This window comes from Geotrypetes seraphini, chromosome 1 (genome assembly GCF_902459505.1).
Source record: "Geotrypetes seraphini chromosome 1, aGeoSer1.1, whole genome shotgun sequence".
NCBI lineage: Eukaryota > Metazoa > Chordata > Amphibia > Gymnophiona > Dermophiidae > Geotrypetes > Geotrypetes seraphini.
In genome coordinates, this window is record NC_047084.1 from 168,575,317 (window position 1) to 168,595,457 (window position 20,141).

Sequence of the window (20,141 nt, forward strand, 5' to 3'; positions counted from 1 at the left end):
ACCACAATTGAAAGTTCATTACGGCAGCCTACAGAGCGAACATAGCAGGCTGCCGTTGGCTTCTGTAGCACGTTCCCTCTGCCGTGATCCTGCACATCCTCTGACATTGGGAGCGAGACAGCAGCAGAGGGAACGTGCTACAGAGGCTGACGGCAGTCTGCTACGTTCACTCTGCAGGCTGCCGTAATTCCACTACTTTAAAAGGAATGCTAGGGAGAACATTGGCTCTGCGATCTACCAGTGTTGCCTTTGCGATTGACTTGTACATTGCGATCGACCTTTTGGGCACCCCTGACATATAGTATCAACTCTAGATGCATATTTGTGAGCTGATTGAGGATCCTGCCACATAGGACCAATTATCACTTGTACACACCACTGACAAGTGCCACATATCATATGTCCCACAATGTCTTGTGCAATGTATTCTCTTATAACTCAATTCTCTTATAACTCAATATCTTTCCCAGGTTGTTACTTCTTTGAAATGAAAATATGGGGTGAATCTTAAAACAATAAACTTAAGACATCCCAATACTTCTTATAAGCAGAAATGGCAGAAACAAACTATGAATTAGGAAAATCTGCAGTCAGTAAATCCTCTTGAATTCTTTCTTTATATTGCAATAAATAATCACGGTGCACGTATTTTGCAAGCAAATACACTTTCTGAATGATGTGTAACAATAACACATTACAAAAATAGAATTTTTAAATCTTTTGCAAAAATTTTTAAATCTTCTGTTTAAGTTTTTTTATTGAATTTTTTTTCCATTTAACAACAAGTGTCATAAATTTTCATACAATTATCTTAACAATACACTTGATATTTTTATAATATATTTTATATATAACATTTCTTGTCTTATTTTTCTTATGGTTTTATATATCATATAATTGTAATTATTTTTCTTATAAAGTTATACAATATATATATTGTAATGATTTTATCAATTATTATTTAAATATGAACCTTTTCCCCCTCCCTTTATTACGTTATTTTCATGTAAGAATATCATCTATTATAATATTTTATTTATAATATATGATAAAGAGAATAATTCCCTCCCCTTAACCCCTCCCCCCCTCCTTCTTTATACTATTTTCTTATCATGGGAAAATGAAATTCAAATATTGCAATATTCTGTTAATGGTCCCCAAATCTTCTTGAACTTATTCATATATCCTTTTTGTGTTGCAAATGCATGTTCCATCTTATATATATGGCAAACTGAGTTCCACCAGAAATTATAGTTCAATCTGTCCCAATTTTTCCAATTACGTGTAATTTGCTGTATTGCTATTCCAGTCATTATAAATAAAAGTTTGTTGTTATTTGATGAGATTTGACTATGGGCTCTCATTGTAGTACCAAATAGAATTGTATCATATGTCAAGGCTACTGGATTTTCTAACATCCTATTTATTTGGGGCCAAATTGATTTCCAAAATGTTAATATGAATGGACAATAGAATAAAAGATGATCTAATGTCCCTGCTTCTAGATGACAATGCCAGCATCTATTAGACTTAGAGCTATCAATTCTATGTAAACGTGTAGGGGTCCATAGAGCTCTATGTAAAATAAAAAACCCAAGTTTGTCTCATAGATGCTGACATTGTACATCTTATCCTCCAAGACCAAAGTCGTGGCCATTGAGATGCATTAATTTGATGCTTAATCTCAATGCTCCAAATATCTCTAAGACCATTTTTTTTTTTTTATGTATAAATCCAGATATTAATTTATACCACATTGCGGCCTGGTGTCCCATGGAATCTATCTGAAAACATAAGAATTCCATACTATGATAATTATTAAGATTTTTCCATTCAGAGAACCCTGTCTGAATGGCCTGCTTCAATTGCAACCATCTGAAATATTGTGATTTATTTAAACCAAATTTATTTTGCAATTGTGAAAACTCAAGCAGTTTACCTTTATTTATTACATCTTCTAAAATACGAATTCCAGCCATCATCCAATGTTTCCAGATAATTTTAAAACCGCCAACTTTGATCTTTGGGTTAAGCCATATTGTTTGAGTCGTTGATTTAGTTATTGGAATAGGAGTTAGATTACTTATATATCTTATAGTTTTCCAAGTATCCATTAATATTTTATGATCTTTATATAACCTTGGCATTTGAATACTTATCACATGACTCAGACGTAAAGGAAACATTAATCTCCATTCTAACCAGAACCAATCTGGTATATGTTCAATGGGTTCTGGGAGGATCCAATACATACCATGACGCATAATATAGGCTTGATGGTACCTATAAAAATTTGGAAAATTTACCCCTCCCTCCTCAATTGGTCTTTGTAAAGATACTAGAGCAATTCTGGGGTTTTTTCCAAGCCAAATAAATTTTGTTAATATTTTATCCAATTTTTTGTAAAAAGACCCCTGGAAAAAAATTGGTATCATACCCATTTAATAACAAACTATTGGTAAAATCATCATTTTTACAGTTTGCACTCTCCCCCACCAAGATATGCACAAAGGATTCCATTGCTCACACATTTCTGACACTTTTTGTAATAAATTTTTTTCATTGATTATGATAGTTTCTTCTATAGTTTTTGTAATCCAAATTCCTAAGTATTTTAATCCTTCCTCTTTCCAAATAAAAGAAAATGAGTCAAATAAACTTTTTGTACAATGTACATTGAGTGGAAGTACTTCTGATTTATTCCAGTTTATTTTATATCCTGAAAATTTTCCAAATCTTTCAATCAGTTCGAGTAGCTTTGGAATGGTTGTTTCCGGATTTCTCAAATAAAGTAATATATCATCCGCATATGCTGATAATTTATATTCTTTATCTGAATGTGGAATACCCTGTATCTCCTTTATCTGTTCTATAGCTAATAACAAGGGTTCTAAAACGATATCAAAAAGCAAAAGAGATAGTGGGCATCCTTGTCTAACCCCTCTTTGTAGAATAAATTTTTCTGAAAAATCATTATTAATATATAATCTAGCAACAGGGGAGTTATACAATGCCTTTATTATTTGTATAAAACCGGATCCTATACCAAACCATTCCATTGTCTGAAACATGAAGGACCATTCCACTCTATCAAAAGCTTTTTCCGCATCTAATGAAATAGAGAATGCTGGGTCATTGATGGATTTTGTCAAATATAACATGTGATGTGCCAATCTAGTATTATGAGACGAATGTCTTTGAGCAACAAAACCTGTTTGATGCATATCAATAATGAAAGGGAGAGCTTTAGCCAATCTTAATGCTATTGCCTTAGTTAAAATTTTTCCATCCACATTTATTAAAGAAATAGGTCTATAGTTTGATACCAAAGTAGGATCTTTATTTGGCTTAGGTAAAACTATAGTTATTGATTCAGCCATAGTACCTGTAATACAACCTTTATTTAGTTGTTTCTGATATAATTTTAATAAATAGGGCATTAAGATGTTTTGGAATGATTTATAAAACTCTACTGTAAAACCATCTCCACCTGGAGCGGATCCAACTCTGAGGGACTTCAATGCTGTACCTAACTCTTTTAAGGATATTGGTTCTTCTAAACTTCGTTTTATATGTTCAGGAATCTTTGGTCCATTTATTAATTTTAAAAATTCTATACCATCTTTTTCCTTTTCTGAATAGGGCTCGGAAGAATACAAATCTTTATAGAATTTTAAAAATTGTTTTATTATGGGATTAGTTTGAGATAACATTTCTTTATTTTCATTTTGAATTGCAATTATTTTTGTTTTTTTTCCTTTTTGCTTTGAGATAATTTGCAAGCAATCTTCCCGCCTTATTCGAATTTCCATAATACAGAGCTTGTTGTACAAATAAATCTTTTCTAATGATTTTTGAAGAAATTTCATTATATTTACCTTTAGCTTTTAACAATTCTTGTTGTGTCAAATAATCCCATTTTTCAATTAATTTTGATTCTAGAGACTTTATTAATTTTTCTAATTCTATAAATTGTTGTTTTTCTTTTTTTATTTTCATTGCTGAATAAGAAATAATTTGTCCTCTAGTATATGCTTTAAACGCATCCCATAAAGTCTCTATGGAAATTTCTTCTGTATCATTAATTTGAAAATATTCTATTTTTTTTATAAGATTTGTACAAAAGTCATTATCTGCAAGCAATGTATTATTCAATTTCCATATAGGTCTGTTTATATTTTGATCTATTATTTTAATTTCAATCCACACTCCACCATGATCAGATAATACAATTGGATCAATGACAGCCTGTGTGACTTGATGTACTAATTGATTAGAAACAAAAATATAATCTATTCTAGAAAAAGAATTATGGACTTGTGAACAAAACGAAAATTCCCGACCATCAAAATGAAGTATACGCCAAATATCCTTTAAATCACAAGATTGCACCAAATTGTCAAGACCTAATGATTTTATAAATCTTCTCGGGCTTTTATTTATCAATGGATCCATCACAGCATTGAAATCTCCTGCCACTATTAAATTTGAAGTAGCCAGTGGAAGAATCAACTGTTGCAGAGTTTTAAAAAATTCATTTTGATTTGAATTAGGGGCATATATATTGAAAAGTGTCATGGTGGTATTTCCCATGTCCATTTCTATATATATCCATCTTCCTAAAGGATCAGCTGCCTTAAACTTAAATGAAGCGGAACATTTTTTATTTATTAATATTGCAACTCCAGCTTTTTTTCCTATTGCTGCAGAAAAGTAACATTGCTTGACCCAATCACCTTTTAGCTTTATGGATTCATTATTTGATAAATGGGTCTCTTGTATGCAGCATATATCAGCGTTTTGCCTTTTCAAAAATAATAATGCCTTTTTTCTTTTAATCGGGTGATTTAGACCATTAACATTTAAAGAGATTATTTTAAGATCCATTTAATTTTAATGTAATATGTATTATAACAATCCCATCTGCAATGTTTTTTATGAACTTCATTTTCCCATAAATAAGATAGTTTGAGGAATTATCTATTTTACCCCTACCCTTAAAATTTAATACCCTCCCATTCCCTCCCTTCCCACCCTATTTGTATACGATCACTTGGAAACACAACATAGATCAGGTTTAACATTACTCCATTACAAGCTAAAAAATAAATTATAGTTTTATACTTATTACTCCATGCTAATAACATAGTATAATATATCCTTATACTAATATTTGTTATATTTATTTTCTCTTTTATTCATTTTCAGAAATATATATATATATATATTTATTTTTTTTTCCCTTATAATTCTTACCTTTCTTTATTTTACAAAAATTACTCTAAAACAGAATAGAGCAAAGAAATGATTCTAATCTACAGGATTTTAACAGAGTTTCATATAATTCAATCAAGCCTGACTAAAAGCTTAGTTCCTAAGAACTTAAAGGCATTACTAAAAACTTAAAAGCCTAGAAAGTGTTTATTACATATTTATTATTATTCTGGATTCCTAAAATTGCAATATATCAATTGTCAGGTTAGTCAAAGTATCTATTAACCCATTTTTAAGTAAATAAATAAATTTAAGTATATAGTGAAAGTCATTGGTAAAGTCATTGGTAAATAAATATCCAATAAAATGCAATATCTTTCTTTCAAAATTATGTGTAAAGGATGAGAAGGATGAGAATAAAATAGATGAGAAAAAGATATAGAAGAAATACAACATTTGAAGACAATTTTTTATTTATTTTTTTTTTAAAGTACTTCTATAATAAACTTAACGTTCTTCACTATCTTTGTCAGGGAACATGCAAAAAATGCATAACAGTTAGCTCAGTGTATCAGCTGGGAATGGTTACAAGCTTGTTTGCACATATGGCAAACATAAAGGAAGGGCTCAGCTGTTCTCCTCCAACTGGGTGGGAATTAACTTTCTGCTTCTTTTACTAATATAATTGTAGTCATTATGTTCCACATCTTAGCGTCTGGGTCTTCCGGGATATTCATAGGAGCAGGGCAGATTCAGTTTGTAATTTACTCATGTGTTGGTAGCTTTCTATTCAGGATTTTTTTTTTTTTTTTTTTTAATGAGACACTTCCCAATCGACCACAAGTTTTCACGCAGGTTGCACTACTGTTTGTACTTCTGTTGACACGCAGATCCCTTCCTCTACTCAGTAACTCAGCAAACATAGTATCTCTAGTGTTCCACCTTTCTCCATTTCTCTCCGTGAGCATATAATCCATGCTGCAAGAGGATATCTTTCAAAAAGCTCCTTCATCTCGTCCCTTCAGCTGCATATATATTGAATTCTCCAGGTAGATCAATGTTCTTTTTTTTTTTTTTTTCCCCTCCACAACATTCTGTTACTGACATGTTTGCATTCTTTTCAAGTTGTTCCATTTTCCTGTTATTTGCTTTTTTAAAAAAATTTCTAGCATTCTAAACGGTTTTTACAGTTTTTTAATGTTTAGATTATTTTGTATATAATAAATCAAAGTGAAAAGTTATTAATGTCTTCTTGTTATATTAAATACTTTAAAATATTCCCAAAGTTTCTTTTTAAGATGTCATTGGTTGTTCAAATGTTTCAAGGTATTCTGCTAGTTTTTTAGAATCATTAAAATTTTGTGTTTTATTTCCTAATGTTACCTTCATCACCGCTGGGTAGAGTAATCCATATCTTGCTCCTAGTGCTCGTAGTTGAGGTCTTAAATCAAGGAGTTGTTTTCTTTTTTGAGCAGTTTCTCTAGCAAAGTCTGGCACAATATGTATCCGTGCATCTTGACATCTTAGGTTTTTATTTGCTTTAGCTAGCTGGCATATTTCAACTACATGTTGATATCTTAGTAGTTTAAAAATAAAAGTTCTTGGACCTTTTTGTGTGGTTGTTTTCTGTCCCGGTATTCTGTGTGCCCTCTCTATTTCAAGAGGCACCTTGGATTTTATAGGCAGTATCTTTGGGAGGAATTGTTCTAAGAAATTGATAGGATCATTTTTTTCCACTCCTTCCGGCATCCCAATAATTCTTAAATTATTTCTTTTTTCTCTATTCACACAGTCTTCCAGATCTTTCTTTAATATTTCCATTTCCTTCCAGGCTTGTTTGTTTTGTATAACCTCAGTATGTACTTCCTCTGCTCTTTCCTCTAAGTGTGTCATTTTGTTGTCAATTAGATTAACTCTTTTTGTTAATATAGCAACATCATCTATTGCTTTTTGTAGTTGTTTTTTGATCTCCAGTACTATATCCTTTATCTGTTTTATTTCTGCCATCATATCTTGATCTTCTGCAGGCAGTGGTACTCTTGATGGTGTCCCTGGTTCTGGCTTTGATCTTTTGTTACTGCTGGTTCCTGATCCTCCGGTTCCTGCATCGTTTTTATTTTGTTTGTTTGATGACATTTTCTTCTTATCAATCTTTTTTCCAAATAAAATTGAATTGTTGGAGTTTTAAATTTGAAATAGTAGCTTGTTTAGCCTTGAGCACAGCTCTTAACCGACCATTTCCTTGTGTGTCCAAGTTCTAGAATCAAAAATTTTAAAATCTTCTAATGAAAAACATAACCGGTAGATATGCAAAAAATTGTACAATCGGAATTCTAGTCTTGAGAGTATGAGGATGGAAACTTTTGAAATGCAAGTATGCATTTCTCTCAATTGGTTTACGGAAATAATCTCATCTGTGTAACAGTGCCTTCCTTAAAAATGTGCTCATCTAAAAACTCAATGTAATTTGGATGGAACTGAAGTATAAACTATAAATGTTGGTCACAAGTATTGATCCACTTGACAAATTCATTTAGGGCTCCTTTTACTAAGGTGCGCAAGCATTTTTACACAACTCACAATCAGGACCCAGCCTGTAATATGAAGTTGAGAGAGTATAACCCAACAGGGTTTTTTCTACTAATGTAACATCCCTGGACTCCATAGTGAATTATGTGAAAATGTGCAAAACCACACAAATAATAATTATTCATCAATTATGGTCTATCCAGTGGGTGTCAGGTCAAAAGCGCGCCGGGACAAAGGCGCGCGTAGACAATTGAGCGCAGTACAGAGGCACGCACCACAGAAAATTAATGTTTTTTACGGCTCCGACGGGGGAGGTGGGGGGGAGGTGGGGGGGAACCCCCCCCCCACTTTACTTAATAGAGATCGCTCTGCGTTGTGGGGGCATTGTGGGGGGTGTGGGGGATTGTAACCCCCACATTTTACTGAAAACTTTACTTTTTCCCTGTTTTTAGGGAAAAAGTTAAGTTTACAGTAAAATGGAGGATTACAACCCCCCAAACCCCCCACAACGCCGGTGCGATCTCTATTAAGTAAACTGGGGGGCTCCCCAACAAAAAACCCCGTCGGAGCCCCTAAAAACTGTAATTTTCTTCGGCGCGCGCCTCCGTCTTGCTCTCAGTTGTCGGCGCACGCCTCCGTCTTGCGCTCAGTTGTCGGCGCGCGCCTTTGTCTTTCGCCGAGTTGTCTATGAACCATCCAGTGTACTGTGTGCAATAAAAATTGCTACAAAATCCACAACAATAGTTCAAAGTTATGTCCTCCTTCAATGTTGAAACAAACATAAAGAACTATAATGGAACGAGAGAGTAATTATCTCAGAATCATTAACAATCCATTTGTTCCTGCCACAATATTGTCCATGCCAGTCAAGTTAAAAGCTCCATTTCAGAGGATCTCAGCCTCCTCCATTTGGAGCTGAAGCATAGACTTCTCAAGTTCAAAAGGGAACTACGTTTCTAACAAGTTGAATTCCAAAGGAAAATGGCACTTCGGCGTGGAGTCGCCCAATTGATTAGCAGTGGATTAAGTAACAACGGTGTGACGTCAAAAACGTAAAAGCGTCAAACCGAACCAGCTTAACACCAGCAAAAAATAATTAAACAATGTTCTTTTTCATGGTACTTGAGAATTGAAAAGTTTGAACCTTGAATGACAGCGTGCCACTCAATACCATCATTCAGCCCCGACAGGGTAACAGATTGTAAGTGAAAAATCCAAAATTGTTCCCGTAACGCTAAACGCTGCAATTTATTGCCTCTATAGTCAGCCGGAATTTGTTTGATAACAAGCCATTTAAGATCTGTAAAGGCATGTTGAAATTCTTGACAGTGGGGGACCATAGGTGAAGTAAGAGATCCTGGGCGCTTTACACCTCAATCACTGGCTTAAAAAAAATCCTTCCCTTGGAAGATAATGAAAATGTCACTAGATTTCATATAGTATTGTGGTCTGTCTAACCATATAAAGGAGCAACAGGTTTTGACCAAAACAATTCACTAGTCCACTGATTCTTTAGGGTAAAACAGAATAGTCCATGCTAGCTTCTTCTTACAACTGAATGCACCATTTATTGATAAAAGAAAATAAACAATACATCACCATGAAAATTACATGCATCCTTCAGCCACTATCGGAGACCAGGAAGCAACGGTCTTGGCCGGGAGCTCACGGGAGAAGCCCTAGGGCAGTATGTGCACATTACTCCACAGGTGAACTTCAAACAAAACAGTGCTAAAGGGCTTTTTCTCATTGTAGCATTCTCATGAAATCTTTACCTTCTACACACACTCAGGATGGCACATAATGGTACATGTTCCCAAAATATGGAACAGACACATGTAGGTTACACAGAATAGATAAACCCAATATGTTTATCATAATAAGAAAAACAAATTATATTAGCATGTGAAGAGTTCTGCCTAGGTGCTCTATTTAGTCTCAGCAACAGATGTATTAGCTTCGCTGATAAGAATTCACATTGCAGCAAAGGATTTAGCTCCCAGTAAGTACTAACCGGCACTGATAGTGTTAACAAGTATGCCGATAAGCAGCTAGCAGCAATCGAGGAGGCCAAAGCAATGGCCAGTGAGACTTTGCAGCTTATAATACTCTGTAATGTTAAATGCTATCCTATATAGAATATAGGTCCTAAGATAAGGCCCTAAGCTAGATACTAAAATGGTGCGTGGTCTTCAACATAAAGTGTATGGGGACAGACTTAAAGATCTCAAGATGTCAAAACTCATCCCCTTGTCTATCCCCTCTCTTGTAAACTTCCCTTCAAAGTCTCAATCATGTAAACAGCACCCTAAATTGTAATTTTCCTGGAAATGTCCAGCTATCTTCTTTTGTAATCTGCCTAGAACTGCAAGGTACTGGCGGAATAGAAGTCATTAATGTAATGTAATGTACTTTGGAGGAAAGGCGGGAGAGGGGAGATATGATAGAAATGTTTAAATACCTACGTAGCATAAGTGCGTATGAATCATTTGAAAGGAAACTCTGCAATGAGAGGGCATAGGATGAAGTTGAGAGGTGACAGGCTCCGGACTAATCTAAGGAAATACTTTTTTACAGAAAGGGTGGTAGATGCGTGGAACAGTCTCCTGGAAGAGGTGATGGAGACAGACTGTGTCTGAATTCAAGAAAGCTTGGGATAGGCATATGCGATCTCGTAGATAATGGTTACTGCGGGTGGGTAGACTGGATGGGCCATTTGGCTTTTACTTGCCATCATGTTTCTAACTTATCTGAAATAGTGCACCTATGAAGAAAAAAACAAATACCCAAAACATTCATTACTGCCTCCTAAATAAAAATTTCAGAGATAGTAACTCATATTGATTTACTTTTTGATCTATTTACAGTGTATTAATAAATATATTATGAGCAGCTACTAAAATCTTAGGGCTCCTTTTACGCGCTACATGAAAAATACTAACACAAGCTATATGGAGGCATTAGCGTGTAGCGCGCGGGACAATGTAGCACGCGCTAAGCGCACGCTAAAACCGCTAGCGCACCGTCGTAAAAAGAGCTTTCATTTTTACTTATTATTATTAGACTAGATGAAATCATTATTTTTTTTCAATGCATTGGATATCTTGTAACAAAGTGTTAGTTTAGGGCACAGTGACCTGTGCCCTATTCTAAGACCCATCCATTTCCTAATCTTACAGGAAGTAGCAGCTGGAACAACATCTATTTAAATACTTTAAGCAACACATGCGTGTAATGCTAACCAAGCAATATTATTTTTACTGCAACTCTAAAACATTTCCATAGCTTTATTTTTTATTTATATACTAGTCTTTAAGCCCGTTACATTAACGGGTGCTAGAATAGATGTGTGTGTCTGTCTTTCTTTCTTTCTCTCTCTCTCCTTGGCCGCTGGATATTTGTCTTCCTTTCCTTTCCCAGAGCAAAGCGTGATTGCTGTCTGCCCCCAGCATACCCCTCCCCCCTAAACAGCAGCCCCCTTTCCCTCTCCCCCTGGCCCCCTGTTGTGTCATGCCTGCCAGCTCCGAGGCCCCCTTCTGTTTTCCCCCCTCCCAGAGCAAAGCATGGTTGCTTTCTGGCTCCGCGTGCAGTCACACCCCTCCCCCCTAGGCAGCCCCATTCCCTCTCGCTCTGGCCCCCTGCCTACCTGTATTGCTCCCTCTTCTGGCCCACCGGCACAAACCGCCGCTGCTGCTCCTCTTCAAAGCAGCCTGCTGAGGATCGCTGGCCGGCTGTAGCAAACCTCACAGGCCGCTCTCCACCTCGGTAGCACATTCCCTCTGACGCACAGGATCGCATCAGAGGGAACGTGCTACCGAGATGGAGAGCGGCCTGCAAGGTTCGCTACAGCCAGCCGGTGATCCTCAGCAGGCTGCTTTGAAGAGCAGCAGCGGTTTGTTGTCTGGGTGAGTGGGGCGGGAGGGGGGAGTCGCCGGCGTGTTCCCTGCCTCCATGTTCGAAAATGGAATTTGGCACAGAGGGACACATCACACTGTCAGAGAACACACCGTCCTAAGTGCGCATGCGCGCTTAGGGTTTTATTATAGAGGATACGAGTATATTGGTATCTTTCTCCAGGTATCCCAGGCAAGGGGTATATCATGCTTAATACCATTATTGTCATCAGTGCCCCAAACCTATCCTGCAGACCACATAGTTGAATTGTGGGGATTCCCAATAGATAAATTTGTCTCATGTGTATTCATTATGGTTATCCTGAAAACCCAACTTTATGGTTTGGGAAATTCTGTATTAAACCATTTTATTATATTTTCTCTGTCTCTATTTAGCCATTGGTTCTGTGCCGGTGTATTGCCTATGCCGAGGCCTGGAACTTGATTGTGATGGTGCCAAGTTACAAACAGTCCCTTCAGTTGCTTCAAACGTGACAATGATGTAAGAACAGAGCTCTTTAATTAATGCTATCTATTTACCACGCAGGTCTTTAATGTATGCATCTACAGTTAATGCTTAAAGATAAAGAGCTTTTTAAGTCTCTGCTTTTCACTTGTGTTAAATAAGCAAGTAAGGTATGAAAATATATCATTTAAAATTCAGGTGATTAGGAAAATGTCTTGGTTGGCCTAGACAACTTTTGATTTAAGATCCCCTGGGGAAAAAAGAGGTTAGAATAAGTGTGTCTCTGTTCTTTCTTGATAAGGAAAATATATATACAAGGGTCCCGTGAAATTAAATTTTTTGAGTCATCCTCTGTAAACTTGGGGGTTCTTTTATCAAGCTGCGGTAGGGGTTTAAAGCGTGCAATACCGCACGTTAAACCGTGTGCCGTGCTAGCCGCTAACGCCTGCATTGAACAGGCATTAGTTTTTTAGCCGGCCGCGCGGGTTAGCACGTGATGAAATGTCCGACGCACTAACCCCACTAGCGTAGCTTGATAAAAGGAGCCCTTGGAGTCAACTTCTGTAAACACCGTTTTCAATGTTTCCTCATATGCTTGATTCCCCGTACCGCAGTATGCTGAATCCCATCTAGCAGGAATAATGCTGCTTGCGAGCGACCTCACAAGCAACATTATTCCCTTGGCCCAGCAACATCAGGCCACAAAGTCGCAGCCCGATGCTCCCAGGACTCTAGGTCAGGGCTCTCCCCTGACAGCCCTCCAAATTTAACGCCCCCCCCCCAAGTCCCAAGCTCCCCCTACAGTTTGGAACCCCTCCTTCACCCCTGCACCATACTGTGTCCATTGGTGGTTCAGGTTAGGGGTCTAGGGAGTACTCTGGGATCCATGGGCTCTCAGGCTCAGTCACTCCTGCCTAGTCTTGTCTGTTAGATTTATTTTGTTACTGCACACTTAATGCAGCAAAAAAAACATAGCCTAATGGAGAACACATTAAAGCTTAACACGTTAATTTTGGAATGTCCACGATTTAGCTCCCAGTAAGCACTAACAGGCTCTGATAGTGCCAACAATTATGCCAATAAGCAGCTAGCAACAATCGAGGCGGCCAAAGCAATGGCCTGTGAGACTATGCAGCTTATAACACTCTGTAATGTTAAATGCTATCCTATATAGTATATAGGTCCTAAGATAGGGCCCTAAGCTAGATACTAAAATAGTGCGTGGTCTTCAACATAAAGTGTATGGGGACAGACTTAAAGATCTCAAGATGTATACTTTGGAGGAAAAACGGGAGAGGGGAGAAATATAGGGCTCCTTTTACGAAGCGGCGTTAGCGGTTTAACCCGCGTAATAGCACGTGCTAAACTGCCGGCCGCGCTAGACGCTAATGCCAGCACTGAGCTGGCATTAGTTCTGGCCACGTAGCGCGGGTTTAGCACGCGCTAAAAAGCTGCGTACGCTAAAACCGCTAACGCGGCTTCGTAAAAGGAGCCCATAATTTTTTACATTTTTTTTTAAGAGAGGCTTTGTCAGGGGCAGAGACTGGGTGCCTTTCCAGAGGCTACTGACGGGTTGCAGGAGTAGTTTTTCAGCAATGGTGAAGCAGTGCCTTAGCCCTCTCAGCTCTAACCTCTCCTTTCCTATTTCTTGTGGTCCTTTTACTAAGCTGCGGTAAACACTGGTGTGTGCTTAGCACAGGTTAAAAAGGCGCTACGGTGGGATGCACTTGGTCATCCCGCGGTAGTTGTGGGGTCGGCATATACTGTACTTCTCATGGACTAAAAAAATAGATTGTTTTTTTGTTTTTTAGCATGGGGAGCATATTTGGGAGTGGAGATGTGACGCAATTAGGAAGGGGTGGAAGAGCCCAGCAGTTTTCAACTTTATTTAGTTTTTAATGCCAACAAAAAGTGCAATACAATTTATATACAAATAATGATAATCAACCAAGCACTTATAATCAATCAGTATCTATTCAAAAGATAAAAATTCCCTCCCCCATCAGTACAAGTAATCCGAAAATGACAAGCGACTTAGAGCTCCTGTCCTGCTGAACCACAGTTTGACTCTCCACCGCAGATCTGTTGGATCGTTCTTTTGTTTTTTCTTGGGATCTTTATTGACATGTTTCAGAATAAGAAATTTAGACATTCAGTTTTCCTTAAGTAGGGAAATATAGGAAACTAGGTAAGCAAGGGGTAGACTACCTAAACTTCTGCTTCAAGCTGGAGTAAACAGAAATCTTGGACAGATGAACAAAAGCCCCAGACGGTATCTGTACAGTTGACAAACCCTTTAGTCAAAAGCTCAAGAGGAGTAGAGTTCAAAATGGCGAACACAGGCTGGGTGCAACTTCTACACAATCAAAATATCTTTATTTATGAGCAATGCATAGCTTCCTACTATTCATCTTGTGAAGACCAGAGTTCTGAGGGTGACTTAAAATCTGTAGTTACTGTATGAATTACAAGTCATCTTAATTAAAATCATTACAGTTATTCCTGCATTTGTTTTTGTTTACTTGCAGGTCACTACGGAGAAATATGATACGAAAGCTTTCTGCAGATGACTTCAAAAAATACCCAGACCTTAGAAATCTGTAAGAAATTACTTTTATCTAGGCTAGTGAGCTCCCTAAATTTCAATAGCAATAGTAAAGGCTGAAGGATCTTAGTTCTCATTAATCCACACTTCTAGAAAAGGCAACATTCATTCAGTCCTTCTCTACTTCATATACACTGGCTTTTACAAAGACGCGGTAGCGGTTTCTTCCACGGGCCGGTGAGGTAAATGCTCCGAAGCTCATAGAATTCCTATGTGCACCAGAGAATTTATCTAGAGAATGACACAGTGGCTGTTACCCGCAGGTAACCCGCCGAAACGGTGGGGGGGGAAGTGCTCACTGTGGGTACAGGGACAGGGCCATCCACCGCCCTGTGGAGTGGTGAATGGCCTTGTCCCCACAGTTAAAGGAGGGAATGTGTATAGTTCCCGATCATGCACAGCCCCCTCCCTCCTTCCTACCTACCTGAATCTATCTATCTCCTTCCCTCCCCCTTACCTTCAAGGTGCATTTTAAGTTTGAGTAACTTGTTAAAAGCCGCCGGAGCCTACGTGCAGTCGCGTGCATCTGTGGGCGGAAGCTTCTCCTCTGACGCAACTTCCATGTGACGCAACTTCCATGTGAAGCAGCATTGTCCAAGCAAGAAAGAGGTCTTACAAAACATAAAGTTGAGGAGGATCTATAAAGTAGATTCTCACACTGACACAGCAATTACACACATAAATGATTAGAACACCAGCATATAGGAGTGAATGTGTACCTATATGCACAAATCCAGTGAAGTACTATTCTGTAGATCAGTGTCTCACAAACTATTTCCAGCCGCAGCACACTAAACAGGTGGCTGTGGTTCGAGGGCACCCGGAAGTGTGCAGACGTTGACGTAATGATGTCATGCGCACATGTGACTAAACTAAACCTTAGGTTTGTATACCGCATCTTCTCTGCAATCGTAGAGCTTGGCACGGTTTACAGGGGTTGGGATAGAAAGGAACTCCAATGGAGGGTTATAGGATTAAGTGTAAAGAGGGTTGAGAGGGGTTTAGGGTACCAGAGAGGGAGGAAGTGTTATATTTTTGAGAAAAGCCAAGTTTTCAGATGTTTACGGAAAAGTTGGAGGGAGCTCGAATTTCGTAGCGAGAATGTAAGGTTATTCCAGAGCTCTAAAGGGGAGGGATGTCCCTAGTTTTCCTGCATGGGATATACCTTTTATAGAAAGGAAGGATAGTTTTAATTTATGAGAGGATCTGGTGGAGTTAGGATTTGAGGAATTCCAAGATAGTGGGATAACGGGAGGTAGGATGCCATGTAGGATCTTGAAAGTTAGGCAGGCGCATTTAAAGTGGACCCTGGATATTACTGGAAGCCAGTGAAGCTTGGACAGGAGTGGTGAGACATGGTCAAATTTACTTTTTGTGAAAATAAGCTTACCGCGGCATTCTGAATCTGCTGAAGTCTATGGAGGCTTTTCTTAGTTAGGCTTAAGTAGATAGAGTTGCAATAGTCCAATCTGGAGAGGATAATGGATTGTACAAGGACGGCAAAGTGTTTATGATGGAAGCAGGATCTCACTTTCCTCAGCATATGAAGGCTAAAAAAGCATTTTTTTACCAAGGAGTTGAGGTGGTCATTGAAGGATAGAGAAGAGTCCATGGTGATGTCCAAAACTTTGCTTGAGAACTCAAGCTGTAGTGTGGAGCCGGAGGACAATGGGATGGAGGAGGTCTAAAAGGAGAGGCGCAGAGAGCAAAAGAGGTGCTGGGGAGGAGGAGAGGTGCCGGCTGTCTACAGGACATGCCTCTCTCCGCAAGAGTCACATCCTGTAGGCAGTCAGCCGGTGACTCTCCTCCTCCTCGCCAGTGTCTTGCTGCATACTTCGAATCTCGCCGCGATGCCCAGTTTGCGATTCACTGCTGTAAATATACACATATCTTACATAGTGTATATTTGACTGGAAGGCATACACAAGGCCAGAGAATCGGTAGGAATTGCACACATGTAACTTATAGAAGATCTACAGCTGGTGTGAGTGCTTGTGCCTAAATTATAGGTACATATTTTACATGTCATACTTCTTTCCTTGATAGAATAGGTGACTCTACAGTTTGGTGGATGAAGTGGGCTAGTTTAGGTATTTGGTGCATTGGGGATGTCTATAACTCTACCTTTCAATTATTATCATTTGCGGATCTTCAGGCCAAATTTGGTCTTCCGTCTACTTTTTTCTACCAGTGGTTTCAGCTTTCTAGTGCAATTACGAAGGCAAATTTTTTAAATGAGATTGTCATGGATATTCCATCATTGAAGTCTCTCTTCTCTTTATTGTTTGCTAAAGGTCATATTGAGTCAGTTGTGTATAAGCTATTTATAGATTCGCAGTATAACAAACATTGTACTTTACAGAATTTATGGGAAGCTGAGCTGAATTGCCATAAAACTGAAGTGGCAAACTTTTTGGTCCAAGTCCCTCAGCTAATTCTATGCAGTCTATATTTCTTTTTTTACATCATAAAACAAATTGGACTCCCCAGAGGTTGCATTTGGCTGTTCTTCTGACATCTAATAAGTGTAGGAAACTGTAAATTGTATCCAAGAACTCTTTTACAGCTTTATGAATGTCCTCTTTTATGGTCCTTTTGGACTGAGATTTGGTCTGTCATAAACCTTGTTTTTGATTTGCAGGAAGATATTTCTGCCCAATTGGGTATTCTTAAATCTGAGACGCCTAATCTCAAACTATCTAAGGCATAGCATTCTTTGATTAATACTTTAATTGTACTTGCTTTGAAATTGATTCTGTCCAATTGGAAATCGTTTTATCTTCTTAATGTTCATTTATGGTGCAGTCAGTACTGTTACAAAATAAGTGGGAAGTTTTGTTATCTGAAACCTTTCCACTATGTACTAAAACACATAAGAAGTGGGCCCTTTTGAAGATTATATGTCTCGTATCTCTTCGCCTTCGCTTGACTCTAATTCATTAGACTGAGGTCTTGTGCATTGTTTTCCAAATTGCCTCTGAAGTATGTTTTATTATTATTATTATTTATATTCTTACTTGGTTTTTTTTAGTTTTTATTAATTTTTTTTCTCATGCCCATGTGTTAGTTACTTTTGTGATTAGGATATATAGTTGCTGTTTTTTTAGAATGGTTTTGTGACCATTTTGTATATATTTCCTGAAAGTGGACTATGTTTAACTTTGAAATTTTTAATAAAATTTCATGGAAAAAAAAAAAAAGAAACATAGAAACATGATGACGGATAAAGGCTACCCATTTGCAGCATCCACTATCTTCTCACCCTTTGAGATCCCACGTTTTCTTGAATTCAGACATAGTCTTTGTCGCCACGACCTCTACCAGGAGCCTTTTCTATGCATCTACCACCCTTTCTGTAAAAAAGTATTTTCTTAGATTACACCTGAGCCTATCACATCTTAACATCATCCTATGCGTTCTCATTCTGGAGCTTCCTTTCAAATAAACATAGAAACATAGAAACATAGAAAAAAGCGGCAGAAAAGGGCTATAGCCCACCAAGTCTGCCCATTCCAGGTATCCCCCCCCCCCCTGAATTTACTCCCTTAAAGATCCCACGTGAGTATCCCATTTTTTCTTAAAATCTGTCACGCTGCTGGCCTTTATCACCTGGAGTGGGAGTCTGTTCCAATGATCCACCACTCTTTCGGTGAAGAAGTACTTCCTGGAGTCGCCATGAAACTTCCCTCCCCTGATTTTCAGCGGATGCCCTCTGGTGGTCGAGGGTCCCACAAGCCCGAAGATATCATCTTCTGACTCGATGCGTCCCGTGATGTACTTATACGTTTCAATCATATCTCCCCGTTCTCTTCTTTCCTCAAGTGAGTACAGCCGCAATTTCTTTAGTCTCATGCACATTTATGCCACACAGGTATTTAAACATTTCTATCATATCTCCCCACTCCTGCCTTTCCTCCAAAGTATACATTTTGAGATCTTTAAGTCTGTCCCCATATGCCTTATGTTGAAGACCTCCAACCATTTTAGTAGCCTTCCTCTGGACTAACTCCATCCTATTTATATCTTTTTGAAGGTGTGGCCTCCAGAATTGTATACAATATTCTATATGAAGTCTCACCAGAGTCTTATGCAGAGGCATCAATATCTCCTTTATCCTACTGGTCATACTTCTCCCTATGCACCCTAGCATCCTTTTCAACCTATTTGTCCACCTTAAGATCATCACATACTATCATACCCAAGTCCTGCTCTTCTGTTGTGCACATAAGTTCTTCACTCCATAAACTATACCATTCACTCAGGTTTTTGCAACCCAAATGCATTAAATCATAGCTGCCAAATCACAGACCATTCTTCAAGTTTCGCTAGGTCTTTCCTCATATTATTCACACCATCAGGGGTGTCTACTCTATAGCAGATTTTGGTATCATCCACAATGAGGCAAATCTTACCTGACAGCCCTTCAGCAATATTGCTTACAAAAAAGTTAAAAAGAACAGACCCAAGAACAGAACCTTGAGACACACCACTGATAACATCCCTTTCCTCAGAGCAATCTCCATTGACCACTACACTTTGTTGCCTTCTATCAACTAGTTCCTGACCCAGTGTGTCACTTTGGGGTCCATCCTGAGAGCACTCAGTTTATTTAATAGATGCCTGTATGGAACACTGTAAAAGGCGTTTGCCAAAATCTTCATATACTCCCTCTATCCAATTCTCTGGTTACCCAGTCAAAGTAATTGATCAGATTTGTCTGACAAGACCTACCTCTAGTGAATCCTTGTTGCCTTGGGTCCTATAATCTATTGGATTCCAGAAATATCATTATTCTCTGTTTTAAAAGTGTTTCTTTTAATATACTTACCACAGAAATCAGGCTTACTGGCTTGTAGTTCTGTACTTCTTCCTTACTTCCACTTTTGTGGAGAGGGACCACATCCGCCCTTCTCCAGTCCTTCGGTACCATTCAAAATGTTGGACCCTAATCTAGTCAGGGTCTTTCTTCAGGGCTGTACCCAGTCCTCGGTCCCCAATCCACTCAGCACAATTCTTTTCCTGGCTGGCCCAGGTAAAGCACATGTTCCTTAAAAAACTCACCTCAGTTCAAATAGGTTCTTCAAGCAAAACTCGGTTCAAATTCAAAAGCAAACTTCCAGCCTCTTGGCTGCATGGGGACTCACTCTGTCTTCTCCCTGCGTCTGCCAATTCTGTCCTTCCCCCCTCCCCCTCTCAGGCCCCTTCCAACCTTTTGAATTCCTCGCGTTTTACTCACAAAACACAGGGACTCACCCCCACCTAGAGTGCAGACAACAAAGTGGAATCTGTCAAAAGAAAAAAAAAATCCTTTTGTACTTGACAGAATGTAAGTCAGCATTCAGTCAGTGTCCTCCTTTCACAAAAGAACATACTTTTTTTTTTTTATTAATCTTTATTCATTTTTAAAACTCACAATAAGTGTAAAAAATAATAC

The 20,141-nt window shown here is 38.3% G+C and overlaps 1 protein-coding gene across 1 annotated transcript in view; it reads left to right on the plus strand.

Moving 5' to 3' along the window:
- Positions 1-20,141, plus strand: part of RXFP1 (relaxin family peptide receptor 1) — a 154,574-nt gene that overhangs the window by 40,942 nt on the left and 93,491 nt on the right. Inside the window, exons 5-6 of the mRNA XM_033958681.1 lie at positions 12,033-12,138; positions 14,631-14,702. Of these exons, the coding sequence (XP_033814572.1) occupies positions 12,033-12,138; positions 14,631-14,702 (178 nt within the window). The remainder of the gene's footprint in view (positions 1-12,032; positions 12,139-14,630; positions 14,703-20,141) is intronic.